The sequence below is a fragment of the Haliotis cracherodii genome, unplaced genomic scaffold, assembly GCF_022045235.1.
Source record: "Haliotis cracherodii isolate W230 unplaced genomic scaffold, xgHalCrac1.p SCAF_6, whole genome shotgun sequence".
NCBI classification, from domain to species: domain Eukaryota; kingdom Metazoa; phylum Mollusca; class Gastropoda; order Lepetellida; family Haliotidae; genus Haliotis; species Haliotis cracherodii.
In genome coordinates, this window is record NW_027266319.1 from 57,985,435 (window position 1) to 58,008,650 (window position 23,216).

A 23,216-nucleotide genomic window follows, 5' to 3' on the forward strand; every position below is an offset into this window, starting at 1 on the left:
CTGGAGACTGGAAGGTAAAGGTATGATCCACACGTGTGTCATACCAAAAGATGTTTAAAGATGGTACTATTGTTACCGGCCTGGCACTCGGCATTAGGGGATAAAACAAAGACAATTCAGCTTGGAGACAGTTTACTGTGTCTGGGTGAAGTACTCTTGTAAAACTGTGACACAGTATCTCAGTTGGCAAGCTCTATAAAAATGCACACGCGCATGTTTGTGGCTACGTAAGTGCAATAATCTTGATTTCAACTCACCTCACACGAATTGTTAATATGAATCTATCAATCAATCAGTCAAACATTGAAACAATTATAACAATACTCTACAATAATCAGACCACGACTTGTAACCTTTCACAATTTATATAGTCAAATTATCCCAAGAACTGAAATGTTTTTCTTGTTTCCCTTGGGTGAAAACCTATTTGTTTGATAATAAAATTGGCATTCATAACAGTTTGAGTGACAGGCTATATCTGAAACCATTTTCCACCATCAAGCCATTAGATCCAGGAAATTGAGAAATATTGTGAAGAACAAACTCAATTGACACAATTTATCCCCATACAGTGATATCACTGTTAATTGCCAACAAATAGATGCTGTCTAACAACATATGAGACCTCATTTATTCTCAATAACACTCGCAAACTAATTAACTTCAATCCAATATTTACCAATCCATCAGAAAACATTCCACAATATATGGAAAACTGATGGCAACAGTTTCGCCACATAGTGATCATCACAAGCCATCAAAAGTGTGATAAAACACACTTGGATAAACGATCCCCAAACATCAGAGATACAATCCTATAAAGTTACCTGGAACCTTTATATTTGCGGCATAAAGTTCTACTTATCATCAATACATCCGACCATTTATCAAGCAAACGTTCCATCAGGGCATTCAGATATACAATGATGAAAATCGACAGAATTGGATGATTTGCCGCGGGTCATCTAGGAGGATCTCGCAGGATTTAATTGTTCTGACTGTATTCTCCATTGGAACGGAAATACTGGAGACAATATTTAATCCTAAAGGGAAGATGGTGATCTGTCACTCCTGAATGAAAGTTATATACTTGCTTGTCTACCCATTAGTGAGATGCGGAATCTCTGCTCTCTCAAACTCAAGAACACTGCTTCCTACTTACATAGATGACAGCAATTGTTTCAGTGGAGAGAGATTTTTTTTTTGGCAAGAGGCTGCAGCAGGTAAAATGGCATTCAAGATTATGGATGTAACTTTTTAAATGTAATCAATATTTGAATTTTTTTAACTTTTAAATTATGAGATTAACTCAATTTTTTGTTTTACAGACATCCTTGGTCAATATGTAATATATTGATTGATATTGTTTTTTAATCTTTACAATAATAGTCTGCTTCTGAAGTTGATAATTCCATATGTAGTGCGTGCTCTAGGCTACACTATTATTACCCCAGTCAATGAACCAGTGGGCATGCACTCGTTGTTTTATCTCAGCTCCCTAGGGAGTATACAACCCAAGCTGCCTGTGAGGTACTAGAAGGTTAACAGTCACATATCCATGTCATCCTACCGGGTACCCATTACCTGCTGGGTGAACAACGGCATATTTCGAACAGTCACTTGTGCAAAGAGACACCACATTTGCTAGATGTGCTTCTGTGTGGGGCAGGAACGAAACCCTAGAAACTCTCAGGAGTCAAGCTGCCGAACGCAGTCATCCATCCAGGAACTTTCCACAACCAACGTCCGTTAACTTTCCCTGGCATTGAGTCTTATTTACATTTCTTAGGGCAATATCGTTTCAAAATGAAAGAGAACCAACTGACGTCAGAAAATGATGTGGATGGTTGGGTCCATGCTTCATTAACATGGAGTTTACATCACATATTGTCAGCATCATTTGGGAGGAAAACCAAAGTACCAGTAATGCAGATTGTACATGTTTACTTCTTGGGAAGGATGGTCATATTAACCCAGAAGGATGGTGATAATAACCCAGAAGGATGGTGAAATTAACCCAGAAGGATGGTGATATTAACCCACAAGGATGGTGATATTAACCCAGAAGGATGGTGATATTAACTCAGAAGGATGGTGATATTAACCCAGAAGAATGGTGATATTAACCCACAAGGATGGTGATATTAACCCAGAAGGATGGTGATATTCATCCACAAGGATGGTGATGGTGATATTAACCCAGAAGGATGGTGATAATAACCCACAAGGATGGTGATATTAACACAGAAGGATGGTGATATTAACCCAGAAGGATGGTGATATTAACCCAGAAGGATGGTGATATTCACCCAGAAGGATGGTGATATTAACCCAGAAGGATGGTGATATTAACCCAAAAGGATGGTGATATTAACCCAAAAGGATGGTGATATTAACCCAGAAGGATGGTGATATTAATCCAGAAGGATGGTGAAATGAACCCAGAAGGTATCTAAGGTGCTGCCACACCTACAGAGGGTCATAATCTGAGACTGAACCTGTGCAGGTGAAGATCCAGATTTTGAATTGGTCTCCAGCAACCCATGCTTGTTGTAAGAGGCGATCAACGGGTCAGACTCAACACGTTGCCTAGACAGCGAATGGTACTTCTACCAGGAGGCAATGCCTCATGGAATCCACCGAAAACATGAAGACTACCAAGACACCCTTCTACATTACCCAGATTCTCAGAAGTGAACCCAAGTACTCTCCCAATGTCAGTCAACATATTTGGAGGTACAAAACCTAAGGCATGGACAATGGGGAAAAGAACAACTTGGTACGTGGGATGCAAGTGTGACATTTCCAAAGAGCGTAGTAGTAGTGAGTGAGTTGGGTTTAGCGCCGCTCTGAACAGTATTCCAGTTATATCACAGTGTGTCAGCTTAATGTGGGAGGAAAGCCCGAAGTGATGCAGGTCTCAGACGTTTACCACTTCGGTGAAACCCACGAGCACAGGTATGGTGCTGACAGACCTAGAAACATAATTGGGGCGAACTGGGATTTGAACCCATCAATCATAGGTTTCTGGCGTGCCCAAGGGACGCAACTCTGCACAGTGAATTGTGCGCTTTAGACGACTGGGCCACCCATGCCCCAAATAGTAGTAGTAGTAGTAGTAGTAGTAGTAGTAGTAGTAGTAGTATCTTGGCTCAAGTCCACATTCGACATGGTCCTACCATACTGACGATCATAATCACAGTGAATTTAGAGTCTGAATCCACAACCAGAGGATCATGGCAGCTGGAGGACTAAACTCAGCCATTTACAGCACCCTCAACCACTGGGCCACCAGAGTGCCTCATTTTACAGGTTTGATATTAGACCTGATGTTGGGCCAGGAGAGAAGATTACCAGTCATCTAATGAGACATGTTGCATATTTACTCGAGAAAACAACTGAAAGTATAAGGTATCACTTCCACACTTGCATGGAGAGTCAAGATGTTTCACAAATACTTGGAGTAGTGCTCAAGTTCTTCATCAAGTGATCCAAATTACTGTGATTTTGTCAAATAGTACCCCAGATAAATGTGAGGTAGAGACTCCATCAGCACAGTAACCATGAATGCATTATACCAAGTAAGGATGTGAATGCTTATTAATAAGACCTGTGAAGATCCAGGGTAGAATAGGTCTTCAGCAACCCATGCTTGTTAAAAGTGACTTTGCTTGTCATAAGAGGTGACTAACGGGATCGGGTGGTCAGGCTCGCTGACTTGGTTGATGCATGTCATTGTATCGTATTGCGTGGATTGATGCTCATGATGTCAATCACTGAATTGTGTGGTCCAGACTCAATTATTTACAGACTGCTGTCATACAGCTGTAATATTGTTCAGTGTGGTGTTAAACAACAAACCAACAAACAAACAAACTAAAAAGGCTATAAATGAATAATAATGCTTGTTTCAGTGAAAAAGATTTTAACATAAGAGCCTATTTCATTGACTTAGCATATGAATGAGAAAAAAGACATTTCAAAGTTTGACACAAACCCTGAAATGCTCAAGGCCCCAAACTTAAGAGGTCACATTTTTTCGTTATGAGAAAATCTCATATTAATTCCACAATCCTGTAGCCACGATACACAAACTTTCACTATAACATAAAAATCAAATTTCATCTCCGAAAAAATAGGAAATTACACAAAAGCTCAACAAATGAAATTAACACCCAATCAGCCAACCCATGACGCCTACTAATAGCAATATATATCACAACATGTGAAAAAACCCACACATCCGCTGACGCTATAACGAAACGGTCGCGATTATAGATGCTATCGATCCATATTGCGCTATTGGCAACATATCTATTTAATTAGCTTGTTATTGATGCAGAGGTAATCATGGCTGCTTGCTAAATTTCCGCATTCTTTCAACTTCAGCCGTTGATATAGCTATTGAATTACCATGATATAACACAGGCTGTGAATTGGACTCTAAGGGTGTGAACTTGACTTCAATAAGAATGCAAGGTGCTTCTGCTCAGACCGTCCTGGACTCAGCTTTTCGACCATAATGGAGTTTGGCCAGACATTACTTTGAAATAATGCCTGGTTTCAGAGGGTGACTATCATAATTGGATTTGGACATTACTGGCTCGGCAGAGATAACGTTTCATCGGAGGACCTGAGCTCTGGTATTTATTTCTACATGATCTGAGCAGGATAAGTTACTATGCCAGTCAATGAAATACCGGAGAATTGTTCTGCCAGTGAGGGATTTGTTTGGATAAAAGTCCGCGCTGTGGACTTGTTGAATGATTTATAGCCCATCCTGATATCATAATTGTATGAACCTTGTAACATGGCTTAAGGGCTTATGTTGTATCTTATGCTATTACAAGTTCCGTGCATCAAAGGTAGCTCTTTGGTACTGCTCAGCACAGAGAGGCCATGCTTGATGAATGAGGGAATGGGCTTTCAAGCCATAGTCTGTTATCTCTGTGTTCTATCATAGGACTTGCCACAGAGGTGGTCAGATGCAAGACAGGTACACCAGTCATCTATATTGTTAGAGTCAGTCTCTGGGGTGGGATGACTGCCCAGCTCAACCAGTAGCCAGTAGCCAGTAGCCAGTAGCCAGTCGTACATGTGCTTTAAAAATTTGGAAGAAGTGTACATGTTGTTTTATAGCACAGTCAGCAGTATTCCTGCTATATCACTGTGTAACAAATGTTATATTCTGATAACGTTTTCTTAGTAAAGTACAGATTCTTGTACATTTTTTAGTTGAGTCCCATCCAGGATTCGAACCCACACTGTAAGAGCGAGGCACCTAATCGCCAGCACACAAAGTCAGGGATCTAACCCACTCGGCCACCGAGGTTTCCACAAAATGAGAGTCTGACAACTGGTAGTCCAGATCACATACTTTGTGTACCCCTCTGACAAGCGTAAATTGGCAAGCTTTCAAGTCATAGTCTGTTATATCTGTGTTCTATCACAGAACTTGCCACAGAGGTGGTCAGATGCAAGACAGGTACACCAGCCATCAATATTTTTAGATTCAGTCTCTGGGGTAGGATGACACAAAGTACATGATCTAGACTACCAGTTTCATTTTGTGGAAGCCTCAGTGGCTGAGTGGGTTAGATCCCTGACTTTGAATCCTGGATAGGACTCAACTAAAAAGTGTACAAGAATCTGTACTTTACTAAGAAAATGTTATCCGAATATAACATTTGTTACACTGTGACATAGCATGAGTACTGCTGACTGTGCTATAAAACAACATCTCGGAAGACAATCAGCCCATAAAAGTACTAGAATCCCTACTTTACTATGAATGTGTTATCCCAAATATAACAATTGTTAGATTTGACCACTTTCTAAACGGCATGGTGTGTTTATAAACACAGTGGCTGTAAATAAACTAGTCTGGACCAGGCAATACTGTGATTGATATCATGAGCATCGATCTGCGCATTTGGGATACGATGACATGCATCAACAAAGTCAGTGAGCCTGACCACCAGAATCTGTTAGTCGCCTCTTACGACAAGCATAGCCGCTTTTAACGAGCAATGGGGTGGATGATGCTACCCAAACCCAGATTCCCACAGGTGGATATCATGGAGCTGGAATCTTTTAACTGAAAAGTAGTCAAAATATTCACCTCTCTCTATGTACAACCCAGCCAGCCATCAGCCAGTGTGATTATGATGGACGTCCAAAGTATATGACCAGATTGACATCAGCATTTTGATCACTGTTTTGTATTTTGATACTGTTTTGTATTTTGATCACTGTTTTGGATTTTGATACTGTTTTGTATTTTGATCACTGTTTTGTATTTTGATACTGTTTTGTATTTTGATCACTGTTTTGTATTTTGATCACTGTTTTGTATTTTGATACTGTTTTGTATTTTGATCACTGTTTTGTATTTTGATCACTGTTTTGTATTTTGATACTGTTTTGTATTTTGATCACTGTTTTGTATTTTGATACTGTTTTGTATTTTGATCACTGTTTTGTATTTTGATCACTGTTTTGTATTTTGATCACTGTTTTGTATTTTGATACTGTTTTGTATTTTGATCACTGTTTTGTATTTTGATCACTGTTTTGTATTTTGATACTGTTTTGTATTTTGATCACTGTTTTGTTTTTTGATCACTGTTTTGTATTTTGATCACTGTTTTGTTTTTTGATCACTGTTTTGTATTTTGATCACTGTTTTGTATTTTGATCACTGTTTTGTATTTTGATCACTGTTTTGTATTTTGATACTGTTTTCTATTTATATCACTAGTTTATACAAAGCAAACATTAGATACATGGGTAGATCATTTTAGTATAACTGTTGAATGCTACACCAAATCCACGTTGTGATATGTTGAAAATCACAAACAAATCTAATTAAGTGTTCACAAATACCAATCCATTAAAGATGCAGGGCTGAAGCAGAGCGTTGTTGCCCTATGAGGAAAATCAATTCTAATTTTTATAAAAGTTGAAATTATCATCAAAGGGGGGTAACTCTGTTCAGAAGCAATAACCTTGAAATAAGGGCCGGAATCAATAGGGTGCTACATTTCATTGAATTTCCCGTCCGCGATCATAAATTGCTGATGTTCTGTCAAATACACTAAATTTTACCTCTAATTCTTTCCTCAAACGTATTTTATGTCAGTTACATCCCTCTGTGTATGGAGACCCATGAATCATCAGTGTTATAACCGACCACAAACCTTCAGTGAGGGAGGCAAAAACTACAACTAATTCAAAGCACACAAATTTGTCACGGCTAGAGGCGAGAGCCAATTTGGTTGCTTGAGAAGTTACATTGTACATTTTTGAGTCACAGGGAGCAATTTCATCAAAGATGGCCCTATGGCCCGGACTACTTGACCTAAAATTAACAAAAAAATGTAATTCAGGGGTAGAAAAGAGAAATTTAATGCATGGAAATTGGAACACCCTCTGGGTGCTGCCTTAAATTTGCAGCATGGAGCCAAGGCTGAATTTCCGGGACCTAGAGAGCAATTTGATCATATTTTCTCGTACCTTGCAGCATTCCTGTGAACATGGCCCCAATGGAGCACCCTTCACAAGAAATGCGCATCCCCGTATGAAGGAGGCAGCCATGACAGTTCTCAAGGGACGTTGGCATGTCACCTGACAGTGACAGGCTGACCGGCAGCTTAACGACACTGTGGGGGTAACGCTATTTGTAAGAACTAGACCCGAGGTTAGGAAAATTTCCTCAAGAAAATTGATGCGAGTCATGACATTGGCAGAGGGTGTACGGGTCGTAATCAAGTGAGCTGTGGACGTCTGCTTGTGTTGATTGTGGACCCTCGGGGGTAGCCATAGTCATGGGTATTGATTGGCGAATTGCGATTCCAACACTCTTTGCATGTGATGGAATTTGCAGAAAGAATGCAGGAAATGGTACAGTTAAATGGGCAGCAGTTTAATTTACATTCAAAACATGCCTACAACGACGTCTTTGAGCTCTTGTGCTCATCTTTTAATAATTCGGTAAATTTGGTCTCCTGCAAGGTGAGTCATGGCTTATCCAATGGCCATTGGCACCATTCACAGTCTTTCTGATCAAATTTGGGGAAAGGCAAACCAAATTTACCCCTGTAGTCAAATTGAGTTGCAAAAATCATGTGTCTCCTTATCAAATTACCACCATGCATAAATCATTTGAAAATGACAGAAAGTGATCAGTTGTCACGACATCCCTCTAACAACCTATCCTGACCAACGGAAGCAATTTTAAGACAGCACTTTAATATAATAGGGTGATCGCATGACCACAATGAGAAAGGGAAACTATCCAATTGGAATGTCCGGCAAAACAATAATGCACAATATTGCTGGCTGAAAACATCTCGGCCGTGTCCGGCTGAAAGTGACGGCACCGAAAACAAGTCACGAAATGTCCGCAAGTGCATTTGTTAATGTAATAATGCTGACTTAACAGGATACTCATGTACTTCGTTCACCAGAGAAAAGAACAGTAAAGACACGAAACATGATGACGCATGCTTTAAGCCTGGTCTTCTTTGACCCCCAATTTTGTCTTAAGATTCTGTGACTTTCAGGGAGTGTAGTCAATTTCCAATATTGACCACTGAAATTAACAGGTCTTCCTGTGACTAAGCCCCTCAATCCCCTGCACAAACTAAACTGAATAGTGATGATCGACAAGCAAATACACCTTATAAATGATACTTCATTAATAAAGGGACTCAGCAAATATGATCAGTCTTTCCTTCATATGTTTATTTGACATGATGTTGGTACTGGGTTGTTCAAAACACAGATGTTTGAGGTCAGATTGTAAGCTAAATAATCTCAATAGTGGGTACTTCAAAACAATGATGTTTGAGGTTCAGATTTTCAGCTAAATCATCTCAATAGTGGGAACTTCAATACATAGATGTTTGAGGGCAGATTGTTAAGTAAATCATCTCACCAGTGGGAGTTTCAAGACAGTAACACTTGAGTTCAGATTGTAAGCTATATCATCTCAATAGTGGGTTGTTCAAAACACAGATGTTTGAGGTCAGATTGTAAGCTAAATCATCTCACTAGAGGGAACTTCAAAACACAGATGTTTGAGGTCAGATTGTAAGCTAAATCATCTCACTAGAGGGAACTTCAAAACACAGATGTTTGAGGTCAGATTGTAAGCTAAATCATCTCAAAAGTGGGTTGTTCAAAACATAGATGTTTGAGGTCAGATTGTCAGCCAAATCATCTCAACAGTGCGTACTTCAAAACACAGATGTTTGAGGTCAGATTGTAAGCTAAATCATCTCAAAAGTGGGTTGTTCAAAACATAGATGTTTGAGGTCAGATTGTCAGCCAAATCATCTCAACAGTGCGTACTTCAAAACACAGATGTTTGAGGTCAGATTGTAAGCTAAATCATCTCACTAGTGGGTTGTTCAAAACACAGATGTTTGAGGTCAGATTGTAAGCTAAATCATCTCACTAGTGGGTTGTTCAAAACACAGATGTTTGAGGTCAGATTGTAAGCTAAATCATCTCACTAGAGGGAACTTCAAAACACAGATGTTTGAGGTCAGATTGTAAGCTAAATCATCTCACTAGAGGGAACTTAAAACACAGATGTTTGAGGTCAGATTGTAAGCTAAATCATCTCACTAGTGGGTTGTTCAAAACACAGATGTTTGAGTTCAGATTGTCAGCTAAATCATCTCACTAGAGGGAACTTCAAAACACAGATGTTTGAGGTCAGATTGTAAGCAAAATCATCTCACTAGTGTGAACTTCAAAACACAAATGTTTGAGGTCAGATTGTAAGCTAAATCATCTCACTAGTGGGTTGTTCAAAACACAGATGTTTGAGGTCAGATTGTCAGCTAAATCATCTCAATACTTCCTGGTGTTGTAGGTCGGTTGAGTTTGATTCTGAGTTGAACATTCTTTCAGGAACACCATTGTGCTTGAGCTTGTGGTACTGACAAGCCATAGGATCACATAATCAGGGCAAAATGGACATTCAAATCCATAATCAAAAGATCCTGGCATGACAAAGGGACACAATTTTATCTGATAGTGAATTGTGAAGCTTTAGACAATAGGCTCTCAGACAGATCCCATATATACTTTCATAGGGTCCATAGAACAAAGGGACATTGCAGTTCTTGCAAACTTAGCCACAGTTCTTGCAAAACATTTACACTTGTTTGAGATATTGTGAATGTTTGTATGTCAATTATTGAATCAATACCACGTTAGAATATTATAGCTTCATGAACGTTACAAATTGAAGTGTTACAAATGGTACAATGGCAGCCAAGAGTTGGTCTTTCCAGGGCCCACTAGCACAAAACAATTATAGTGCTTCAATTATTGTAAATCCTTTAGATCGCAATCTAGAGCTTCTGCTACAATTCCCATCTACAAGCTTGCACAAAGCGATCGTAAGTTAAGACGACAATTAAAACTTACAATTAGTCCGGGCCAATCTTAAGTAGCTAAGTTCATTGTATTCTCTGAATAAACTTGACAAAATAGCATGCAAGACAAGGCTTGTTTCACATCAATAATCTTAGCTAAGATCGCGATCTTAAATCCAAGCCGTCTTACAATCGGACTAAGATCAGTTTGTGCAAGTGGGCAATTGTATTGTGATTGAAAAGTTGATTGTAGGTGCCTAAGATCAATTGTAACTAAGATTGCTCTATGCAAGTAGGCCCAGGTGGTACTTGTGAAAAGGGTAGTCAAAGTAAACAGAAATTGTGACCTACCAATCCCCATTTAGGTGAACTCTGGCAACCTCAGGGAACGTACTCTCCAAATACAACCAGACAGTTCAGGAAGCATCATCTAGTACATAATTGGGACAAATCTGTCAGACCCCTGTGAAGATCCAGGTTAGAATTGATCTTTAGCAACGCATGCTTGTCATAAGAGGCAACTAACAGGATCAGGTGTTCAGGCTTGCTGACTTGGTTGATGCATGTCATCGTATCCCAATTGCATAGATCGATGCTCATGGTGTCAATCACAGAATTGTCTGGTGCTGGCTTGAATATTTACAGACCATCATCAAAAAAAGGGAATATTGCTGAGTGCAGCGATAAACAACAAACCAACAAACCAACAAACCAACAAACTACAATACACAGTTGGTACTTAGTGTTGGTAGTATAGTGAGTGAGTGAATATTGTTCTTGCCACATGCAGCAGTATTTCAGCCATGGCATGGAAGACTAGATAATCAAGTCTAGGTCAGGAAAACCAATGGTTGATGGCATTTCAACAAGTATGGGCTATTGGAGATTTCTTCTTCCCCAGAATCCACACTTGGTCCCCATTGGCCTCAAAAATACAGAGTAAATATCACAAAGTTCAGTTTGTGACATATCTATGGACAAAACAAGAATATATATGGTAATACATATACATGGTAAGCCACTAGATACAAGGATGTATGGGTTATCTGGCCTAATCAAATGATGGAATGGTGTAAGACCCATGTCTTCTGTAAAACTATAGATTTGAAGACGGTTATTCTGAACATTACCAATTGTCATTTTAAGGAAGAAAATTAAACAAGTACCATATTTCCTTGAGTATTGTGCACACCCAAGTATAATGCGCACCCCTCTAGCAGATTCAGTACTTTTGAAAAAAAATATTCGAACATTCGAAACAAAATACACCGTACCCCTTCAGCGAATTCCGGTTAACGAACGGGCGATAAGAAACTTGGTCAGTACAAAATTGAAAGTTTAGATGAAAAATTACCAGCCATGTTGATTTACCATTTAAATTGTAATTTCTGTTTTGCTAGACATTGTTTCCCATTCAGGAATTAAGAGTATAATGTGCACCCCTTCAACATAGCTGTGTTTTGGGGGGAAAAAGAGTGTACTATACACAAGAAAATATGATAAATGAAATGTCAAATCTGGACAGAAGCTTCACTGAAGTTAATGTTCTGATCATGAGTGAGTGAGTGAGTTGTGTTTAACGCCGCTTTAAACAGTATTCCAGTTCTCAGAAATTTACCACTTTGGTGAAACCCATGAGCACGGGTATGGTGCTGACAAACCTAGAAACATAATCGCGGCGAACCGGGATTCGAACCCTCAATCATAGGTTTCTGGCATGCCAAAGGGATGCAACTCTGCACAGCTAATCGTGCCTTAGACGACTGGGCCAACCTTGCCCCCCTCTGATAATGAAGAAACACACATGAAGAGTAAGTACTGATGACTCATCAGTTTGAAAGGTAACTGCATCATTTTGTTCTCAACGTGACCTGGTGTTGGTTCAACCTTAACCAAACAGAACTGAGTGTCACTAAATTGTTATATACTCTCTTCCATGGAAGATCAGGGATAGAATAGGTCTTCAGCAACCCATGCTTGCCGTTAAAGGTGACTATGCTTGTGGTAAGAGGTGACTAACGGGATCGAGTGGTCAGGCACATAGTTGATGCATGATCATATTCCAATTGTGTGGATCGATGCTCATTATTTACAGACTGCCGTCATATGGCTGGAATATTGCAGAGTGTCGCGTTAAGCAAACAAACAAACAAACCAAGGGTAATAGTACACGTTTCTGTGGTAGGCTCCGACCACGGTTGTGCTCATTTTCAGCAGCCATCGTGACTTCTGACAAGCTTAGGGCACTAGGACCTCATTCTGCCCTGTTGTCCCCATGGGAGCAGCCAGACAGGAATACAGATCATGCACCCTGACAGTTTCTATGCATAACTTAGCTTTTCATATACATAAACAATTCAAAGTCTACAGCTCTGTTCCAGAATTTGTCGCATAACCATTCAAAGTTGTCCGTCAGAATAAAGTTTCTATGAATCATTAAATTCTTCATCAGTGGCAGAACGGGTTCATGGGGTTCCAAACCCTTCTTGAAAATGACCTAATATAACATTGGACCTGATGGAAATACTTTTGTTTTATTTTTATCGGAATACAATACAAATGTAACGGCCATGTGACATGACCCACAGCCCTCCCCCACCCAACTGAAAGTAACACACACACACACACACACACACTCTCTCTCTCTCTCTCTCTCTCTCTACCTCTCTCTCTCTCTCTACCTCTCTCTCTCAACCTCTCTCTCTCTCTCAACCTCTCAACCTCTCTCAACCTCCCACCGTACCTGCCTCCGTACACTACATCCCCAATCAATAACAGAAACTATATATTCTTAATAGAGGCAACTATAATTAATCTATCAAGAAACAGACGATGACATGGGACCATGTATAGCCGAAAGGTTACAGCGTATGGTAACATCAACAAAAGGTTATCATAACACAGACAGACTGAGGCCCTATGAAGTTGTGATATATGTATCACAGGATTTCCCACACGTCTCATTTACCCTGATCAAATAACATAAAAAGGTTAGAACCGACACACCAACCAATCAGTTTTTACCATTACCCTTCTGTTCAAAGATGAGAAAAGCTTGATGACATATGTATCCAATATTATTCATGCTGTACCCGATGACCTCAATGAAGTGGGCACAGCGTATACCACGACTGAGCCATGCTTCCCATCATGCTCCAGTGTGAAAATGGAACAGAGAGGCTTGTGTTGCATGTTATGATGATATATAGGTGCCCGATAATCAGGAGGACCCCTCGGGACCCAAGACAACATTGGTTTATTGCCAGAAACTTTCACAGACATCTTAGGAAATGAATCTATTTCTTCCAAATCCCTGGACTCGCCGCTAGAACTCTAGGATATCATCTCCCAGTCCATGTGTTATATAGATCCACCACTCTAAATACACTTTGTTGACTAAACAAACCCTAATTTCAAGAAAATACCCTCTAATCATATTTTGGTTAGAAAAATGTCATCTCCATTTAGAAGATCAGACACGAACGCGATATATTCTACCTGCCGACTTCCCCTGAATGTCCAGACGTTCCATCTTCACAGAGTAAACACAGACTACATACATCACTTGGAGTGGCTCTTGCACCGCAATACAGAGAACCCATCTTCCTGAGGGCTTAGCCAGGGGCTTGGTATTACTCCTCCAGTCTTTCAATCAAAAATAATGGCAGCCTCAGGCCTTTCAACTTTGCCCATCAACTTACCAAGTTGTCTGTTCCTAGAGAATACTTTCAAGATAAACTGTCTCAAAAACTTCCTCTGGGTGTCGTAAGAACAGCATTGTAACCACTCTGATTAGAACCCATAGGAAAACAACCAGTGCAAGACTGGATCAATTCTCCCTTTCTGGCGGAAAAACTGTGGCAAAGACTCCGAATGACCCTCCATCCTTGCCAGATATCTTTATCTACGTCAAACAGACTATTTTCACTCTATCCCATTGCTTTGAAACTCTCTTAAGTGTCTTTTATGGCCTCAATCTGAAAGACCGCTTATTCCATCCGGAAGCGGCAAATACATCCAGATGAAACTGCAATCCCAAAGCCTATTATCAAATGAAAAAGTTCCAACCACAAAGGATTGTGTAAACTTTGGTAGGACACCTAATTAAGCCAACCAACGATCTCAAGCTTCTCCTATTACAAGGTGATGACTCCAATGAACAATAGGATAGATATCCTCCATTTGTAGATGTTTCGCAATTTCAGTTGCAGGATATCTGTCCCTTGTCAATATTAAATCATCCAATTTCGCCATGGGTAATTGACGGTAGGTTACAGCAGCTGTACATTTTCTTCATGCATCTGACTTTACTTGAGGGAGGTGCTATGATAACATTCCTTCATTCATGAATATTTCACATGTTGAAAAACTTTCAAAGGAAAAGATCTGGTTGAAACTATTTTGAATTTTTTGGGAACACTATTTATCATTTGTTAATTTATAAAGATCTATGTTTCTATTTTTTAAACCCAACTAAAAAATTTTTTTTTTTATAACAGCTACAAAAATAGAATTTCTTTTTTCAGTATCATTGTGGGAAAAATAAAGGTGAAAGTCTAAAATCTCAGGTGGGATATTGTCATATTCTTTTTCCAAATCGTTTGATTCCATTTTGTAGGTGAAGTTCCTACAGTGTATTGAAGGCAATAAAATGGGTGATATACAGATTTGTACTCCATGATTTGTAAAACTTGAGAAAATGTCTAATTTTCTAATACATTGCCCTGAAAAATATAATAATTACAAAAATAAGATTTCTTTGTTAATTGCCAAAAAATGTTTTCAAGCCTACCATATGCAAGAGAAATAAAGAAACTAACGTAACCTCAACTTTTGATACACTTTACAGCCCACAGTTCACCTGCATTTCTGTGGGTTATCATTTGTATTTTATTTCAAGAGCTTATTTACTGAAAATAGCACTAAATTTAGCCTGAAAACATTTAATTTTTTAATTTTTAATTTAAAAATACATCGGTCTGGTCATGCATAAATATTAACCAATCAAATTGTCAAACAGATTGTGTCAACCAATCATATGTTCCCTAATAATGTGACAGTAATGTCGAGAATTCCTACTTGTAATTGTAATGGTTGACAATGGTCATTTCAGTGCTACTCACATTTAATAATTTATAGTAATTAATTTAAACCAGTTCACAAAGTAATCTTATCCTGAAACTGAAAACATGAATTAAAAATGTGACACACACATCCCACTGAAGTTGGTCATAACAGTTGAAAAATGGACCTGTGGTCAGGCTGGATCTGACTGTGTTGATTGCCATTGCATGTTGCCATACACCACTGGCAGGGATTGTGCTCATAATATCGATCACTGGATTGTCTGGACCAGACTTGATTATTTTACAGGCTGCCGTTCTATAGCTGGAATATTGCCGAGAATGGCATCAAACAAGACATCAACCAATATAACATAAGGTAACACAATTGCTGGGATCCATAATGAAAATAAGAGTCTTCAGGTTTTGAAAATGTAGTGAAACTGCTAATATATCAAATGGTTTGTAAAGTCTCAATTCATAAATACACTTCTGAAATGATGAGGCAAATTTTAAAATTTATCATGATGAATGTTGGCAAACATCGTACAGACTTGCATGCAAAACAAATAGTTTTTACTTTTTAGCTTTTATAGAATTGATGAAGTGGGTTTATTTTCAGTTTCCATATCTAATTACATGTGACAAGTCGCCTTTGATTTATTCGAGATGCCGTAAACAGATGTGATACGTGATAACACAAGCTGGCATCAGCATGACATCCTCATATCATCATGGTATTAATACCACGGGTACCAGAAACACTCATCTAACACATTCCACATGAGATATTTTGGGGCGAGGCTTCATCAAATGGAAAGTCCACGAGATCCTGTTCAAGAAAATATCGATGTGCTGTCTTTAATTCCATAACATGTGACTTGGGGATAGAAAGTGAGTGAGTGAGTGAGTTTGTTGTTGCACTCAGCCATATTCAAGCTAATTGACCGCAGTTTGTAAATAATTCAGTCTGGACAATCCAGTGACTGACTTCATGAGCATCTATCCACATGATTGGGATCGATGACATGCATCAACCAAGTAAGTGAGTCTGACCACCCGATCCCATGGGTCGCCTCTTACGACAAGCTTAGTTGCCTTTTACGGCAAGCATGGTTTGCTGAAGACCTATTCTACCTCTGATCTTCACGGGTCATGGGATAGAAAGAGCGACTGTGAAAGATATAATCAATTCCGGGCCAGGCAACCCAGTGGTTGATAGTATGAGCACCAATATGATTGGGCACGAGCCAGACCACACACGTGTCTACAGCCATGATGTGACTATAAAGAAATATATTTCATTGGCAAGATTTTGATGTTCATCCCATGATCTGTGAAAGGAGAGTGGTCGAAACACGAAAACTCAGAACAATTGTGTAAAATGAGTAATATCCAAACTATCAAGGATGAATATCCCTTTTTCCTTGTATGACCATTTTAGTCCACAGTGAGGAAAAAATATTTTCCTGTATATTCCTTTAATGATCCAAATATTGTGAAATCTTGACATGTGTTGAACAGTCTACATAAATTTACAACACAAAAAATGTCCATTTCTGTATACCACACACTGTTTTGAAGGACGGAGTTTGTAAATAATAGATGACATTGTGTGCAACACTTCTGTGATAGGTACATTAGGCCTGTAGCCCCTTAAGCGTTTGAAAGATTTATTGATGGTTATAATAGAAAATTGTTTTTACAAATTGATAATGAGCAACATTTGTATAAGGTTCATGCCTGCAGTAAATTGTTGTTGTTGTTTTACATAATAGTCACGCGAAGTAAGGAAACTAGTGAATTCAGTTCTATATGGATTCCTCTTAATATTTGCCAAGATGGCCTGTGAGATTCAGGTGAACTGACTGATGTCTTGAGTTGTGCTGACACAAAAGGTTAAAAAACCTCAGCAAAATATAGCAAAAGTGTAAGGATACAAGTCATCATCTATACTATTGCTTATATCATTCCCAACCTTCTAGAAATCCATTCTAAGCATGTGAACTCCTTCCAACAACAATCCATTTTACCTTCACCAAGCTGACTTTTCATTGAAGTACCAAACTTATAACTCCAGAAAAGGCTGTCTCAGAACAAACATAAATCTTATTTATTTGCAACATAAGCAACGTTCCTATCTTTTGTTTGATTTACCAGCTAAACACGCTGACAACGCCAGACATTTCTTCCACTGGGCATCAATTACAATGGCTACAGTGGAATTATTCCATGGCAAACACAGATCCAACTCTGCCACATTGTCCACTAACGGTTCATATATTGGCTTGTGGATGTAAGTAGCTGACATTAACAAGAAATGGCAAGTGTCAAATTCAACATGAAACAGACATGAAACTGACACTGTGAGACAGAGGAAGGAGAAGGTAGGCAGGCATCTGTGCTTGTTGAACACTCACACATGTGTTCCAGACATCTCACCATCACCTTCAGTACCAGACATCTCACCACCACCTTCAGTCTCAGTACCAGGCATCTCATCACCACCTTCAGTCTCAGTACCAGACATCTCACCACCACCTTCAGTCTCAGTACCAGACATCTCACCATCACCTTCAGTCTCAGTACCAGGCATCTCACCATCACCTTCAGTACCAGACATCTAACCACCACCTTCAGTCTCAGTACCAGACATCTAACCACCACCTTCAGTCTCAGTACCAGACATATAACCACCACCTTCAGTCTCAGTACCAGACATCTCACCACCACCTTCAGTCTCAGTACCAGACATCTCACCATCACCTTCAGTCTCAGTACCAGACATCTCACCACCACCTTCAGTCTCAGTACCGGACATCTAACCACCACCTTCAGTCTCAGTACCAGACATCTAACCACCACCTTCAGTCTCAGTACCAGACATCTCACCACCACCTTCAGTCTCAGTACCAGACATCTAACCACCACCTTCAGTCTCAGACATCTAACCACCACCTTCAGTCCCAGTACTAGACATCTCACCACCACCTTCAGTCTCAGTACCAGACATCTCACCACCACCTTCAGTCTCATACATCTCACCACCACGTTCAGTCTCAGTACCAGACATCTAACCACCACCTTCAGTCTCAGTAACAGACATCTAACCACCACCTTCAGTCTCAGTACCAGACATCTAACCACCACCTTCATTCTCAGTACCAGACATCTAACCACCACCTTCAGTCTCAGTACCAGACATCTAACCACCACCTTCAGTCTCAGAACCAGACATCTAACCACCACCTTCAGTCTCAGTACCAGACATCTAACCACCACCTTCAGTCTCAGTACAAGGCATCTCACCACCACCTTCAGTCTCAGTACCAGACATATAACCACCACCTTCAGTCTCAATATCAGACATCTAACCACCACCTTCAGTCTCAGTACCAGGCATCTCACCACCACCTTCAGTCTCAGAACCAGACATTTCACCACTACCTTCAGTCTCAGTACCGGACATCTAACCACCACCTTCATTCTCAGTACAAGGCATCTCACCACCACCTTCAGTCTCAGTACCAGACATATAACCACCACCTTCAGTCTCAATATCAGACATCTAACCACCACCTTCAGTCTCAGTACCAGACATCTGACCACCACCTTCAGTCTCAGTATTAGACATCTAACCACTACCTTCAGTCTCAGTACCAGACATCTCACCACCACCTTCAGTCTCAGTACCAGACATCTCACCACCACCTTCAGTCTCAGTACCAGACATCTCACCACCACCTTCAGTCTTAGTACCAGACATTTCACCACCACCTTCAGTCTTAGTACCAGACATCTCACCGCCACCTTCAGTCTTAGTACCAGACATCTCACTGCCACCTTCAGTCTTAGTACCAGACATCTCACTGCCACCTTCAGTCTTAGTACCAGACATCTCACTGCCACCTTCATTCTCAGTACCAGACATCTCACTGCCACCTTCAGTCTCAGTACCAGACATCTCACTGCCACCTCAAGCACATGTCATCTCAGCTACCATTAATCACAGCACCATCAGAACACATGCAATTCAGGGTTTCTGCTGTAAAGCTTACAGCAGAACACGTGCACTTCAGGGTTTCTGTTGTAAAGCTTACAGTAGAACACGTGCACTTCAGGGTTTCTGTTGTGATGTCTACAGTAGAACACATGCACTTCAGGGTTTCTGTTGTGATGTCTACAGTAGAACACATGCACTTCAGGGTTTCTGTTGTAAAGCTTACAGCAGAACACGTGCACTTCAGGGTTTCTGTTGTAAAGCTTACAGCAGAACACGTGCACTTCAGGGTTTCTGTTGTAAAGCTTACAGCAGAACACGTGCACTTCAGGGTTTCTGTTGTAAAGCTTACAGTAGAACACATGCACTTCAGGGTTTCTGTTGTAAAGCTTACAGTAGAACACGTGCACTTCAGGGTTTCTGTTGTGAAGCTTACAGTAGAACACATGCACTTCAGGGTTTCTGTTGTGATGTCTACAGTAGAACACATGCACTGCTCAACTCCTGTTGTGATGTCTACAGTAAAGCTTACAGTAGAACACATGCACTTCAAGGTTTCTGTTGTAAAGCTTACAGTAGAACACATGCACTTCAGGGTTTCTGTTGTAAAGCTTACAGTAGAACACATGCACTTCAGGGTTTCTGTTGTAAAGCTTACAGTAGAACACATGCACTTCAGGGTTTCTGTTGTAAAGCTTACAGTAGAACACATGCACTTCAGGGTTTCTGTTGTAAAGCTTACAGTAGAACACATGCACTTCAGGGTTTCTGTTGTAAAGCTTACAGTAGAACACATGCACTGCTCAACTCCTGTTGTGATGTCTACAGTAGAACACATGCACTTCAGGGTTTCTGTTGTGAAGCTTACAGTAGAACACATGCACTTCAGGGTTTCTGTTGTGATGTCTACAGTAGAACACATGCACTGCTCAACTCCTGTTGTGATGTCTAGAGTAAAGCTTACAGTAGAACACATGCACTTCAGGGTTTCTGTTGTAAAGCTTACAGTAGAACACATGCACTTCAGGGTTTCTGTTGTAAAGCTTACAGTAGAACACATGCACTTCAGGGTTTCTGTTGTAAAGCTTACAGTAGAACACATGCACTTCAGGGTTTCTGTTGTAAAGCTTACAGTAGAACACATGCACTTCAGGGTTTCTGTTGTAAAGCTTACAGTAGAACACATGCACTTCAGGGTTTCTGTTGTAAAGCTTACAGTAGAACACGTGCACTGCTCAACTCCTGTTGTGATGTCTACAGTAGAACACATGCACTTCAGGGTTTCTGTTGTGATGTCTACAGTAGAACACATGCACTTCAGGGTTTCTGTTGTGAAGCTTACAGTAGAACACATGCACTTCAGGGTTTCTGTTGTAAAGCTTACAGTAGAACACATGCACTGCTCAACTCCTGTTGTGATGTCTACAGTAGAACACATGCACTTCAGGATTTCTGTTGTGAAGCTTACAGTAGAACACATGCACTGCTCAACTCCTGTTGTGATGTCTACAGTAGAACACATGCACTTCAGGGTTTCTGTTGTAAAGCTTACAGTAGAACACATGCACTTCAGGGTTTCTGTTGTGAAGCTTACAGTAGAACACATGCACTTCAGGGTTTCTGTTGTGATGTCTACAGTAGAACACATGCACTTCAGGGTTTCTGTTGTAAAGCTTACAGTAGAACACATGCACTTCAGGGTTTCTGTTGTAAAGCTTACAGTAGAACACATGCACTTCAGGGTTTCTGTTGTAAAGCTTACAGTAGAACACATGCACTTCAGGGTTTCTGTTGTAAAGCTTACAGTAGAACACATGCACTTCAAGGTTTCTGTTGTAAAGCTTACAGTAGAACACATGCACTTCAGGGTTTCTGTTGTAAAGCTTACAGTAGAACACATGCACTTCAGGGTTTCTGTTGTAAAGCTTACAGTAGAACACATGCACTTCAGGGTTTCTGTTGTAAAGCTTACAGTAGAACACATGCACTTCAGGGTTTCTGTTGTAAAGCTTACAGTAGAACACATGCACTGCTCAACTCCTGTTGTGATGTCTACAGTAGAACACATGCACTTCAGAGTTTCTGTTGTAAAGCTTACAGTAGAACACATGCACTTCAGAGTTTCTGTTGTAAAGCTTACAGTAGAACACGTGCACTTCAGGGTTTCTGTTGTTAAGCTTACAGTAGAACACGTGCACTGCTCAACTCCTGTTGTGAAGCTTTCAGTAGAACACATGCACTTCAGGGTTTCTGTTGTAAAGCTTACAGCAGAACACATGCACTTCAGGGTTTCTGTTGTGAAGCTTACAGTAGAACACATGCACTTCAGGGTTTCTGTTGTAAAGCTTACAGTAGAACACATGCACTTCAGGGTTTCTGTTGTAAAGCTTACAGTAGAACACATGCACTTCAGGGTTTCAGTTGTAAAGCTTACAGTAGAACACATGCACTTCAGGGTTTCTGTTGTAAAGCTTATAGTAGAACACATGCACTTCAGGGTTTCAGTTGTAAAGCTTACAGTAGAACACATGCACTTCAGGGTTTCTGTTGTGAAGCTTACAGTAGAACACATGCACTTCAGGGTTTCAGTTGTAAAGCTTACAGTAGAACACATGCACTTCAGGGTTTCAGTTGTAAAGCTTACAGTAGAACACATGCACTTCAGGGTTTCAGTTGTAAAGCTTACAGTAGAACACATGCACTTCAGGGTTTCTGTTGTGAAGCTTACAGTAGAACACATGCACTTCAGGGTTTCAGTTGTAAAGCTTACAGTAGAACACATGCACTTCAGGGTTTCTGTTGTGAAGCTTACAGTAGAACACATGCACTTCAGGGTTTCAGTTGTAAAGCTTACAGTAGAACACATGCACTTCAGGGTTTCTGTTGTAAAGCTTACAGTAGAACACATGCACTGCTCAACTCCTGTTGTGATGTCTACAGTAGAACACATGCACTTCAGAGTTTCTGTTGTAAAGCTTACAGTAGAACACATGCACTTCAGAGTTTCTGTTGTAAAGCTTACAGTAGAACACGTGCACTTCAGGGTTTCTGTTGTTAAGCTTACAGTAGAACACGTGCACTGCTCAACTCCTGTTGTGAAGCTTTCAGTAGAACACATGCACTTCAGGGTTTCTGTTGTAAAGCTTACAGCAGAACACATGCACTTCAGGGTTTCTGTTGTGAAGCTTACAGTAGAACACATGCACTTCAGGGTTTCTGTTGTAAAGCTTACAGTAGAACACATGCACTTCAGGGTTTCTGTTGTAAAGCTTACAGTAGAACACATGCACTTCAGGGTTTCAGTTGTAAAGCTTACAGTAGAACACATGCACTTCAGGGTTTCTGTTGTAAAGCTTATAGTAGAACACATGCACTTCAGGGTTTCAGTTGTAAAGCTTACAGTAGAACACATGCACTTCAGGGTTTCTGTTGTGAAGCTTACAGTAGAACACATGCACTTCAGGGTTTCAGTTGTAAAGCTTACAGTAGAACACATGCACTTCAGGGTTTCAGTTGTAAAGCTTACAGTAGAACACATGCACTTCAGGGTTTCAGTTGTAAAGCTTACAGTAGAACACATGCACTTCAGGGTTTCTGTTGTGAAGCTTACAGTAGAACACATGCACTTCAGGGTTTCAGTTGTAAAGCTTACAGTAGAACACATGCACTTCAGGGTTTCTGTTGTGAAGCTTACAGTAGAACACATGCACTTCAGGGTTTCAGTTGTAAAGCTTACAGTAGAACACATGCACTTCAGGGTTT

At 40.1% G+C, this 23,216-nt stretch overlaps 2 protein-coding genes across 2 annotated transcripts in view; one reads left to right on the forward strand and one right to left on the reverse strand.

Moving 5' to 3' along the window:
* LOC139444918 (neuroglian-like) overlaps positions 1-23,216 on the reverse strand; it is a 301,741-nt gene that overhangs the window by 244,029 nt on the left and 34,496 nt on the right. The gene's annotated exons all lie outside the window — the stretch shown is intronic.
* On the forward strand, positions 17,877-19,460 carry LOC139446530 (uncharacterized). The gene has a single exon (XM_071227832.1). The coding sequence runs from the start codon at positions 17,877-17,879 to the stop codon at positions 19,458-19,460; it is 1,584 nt and encodes a 527-aa protein (XP_071083933.1).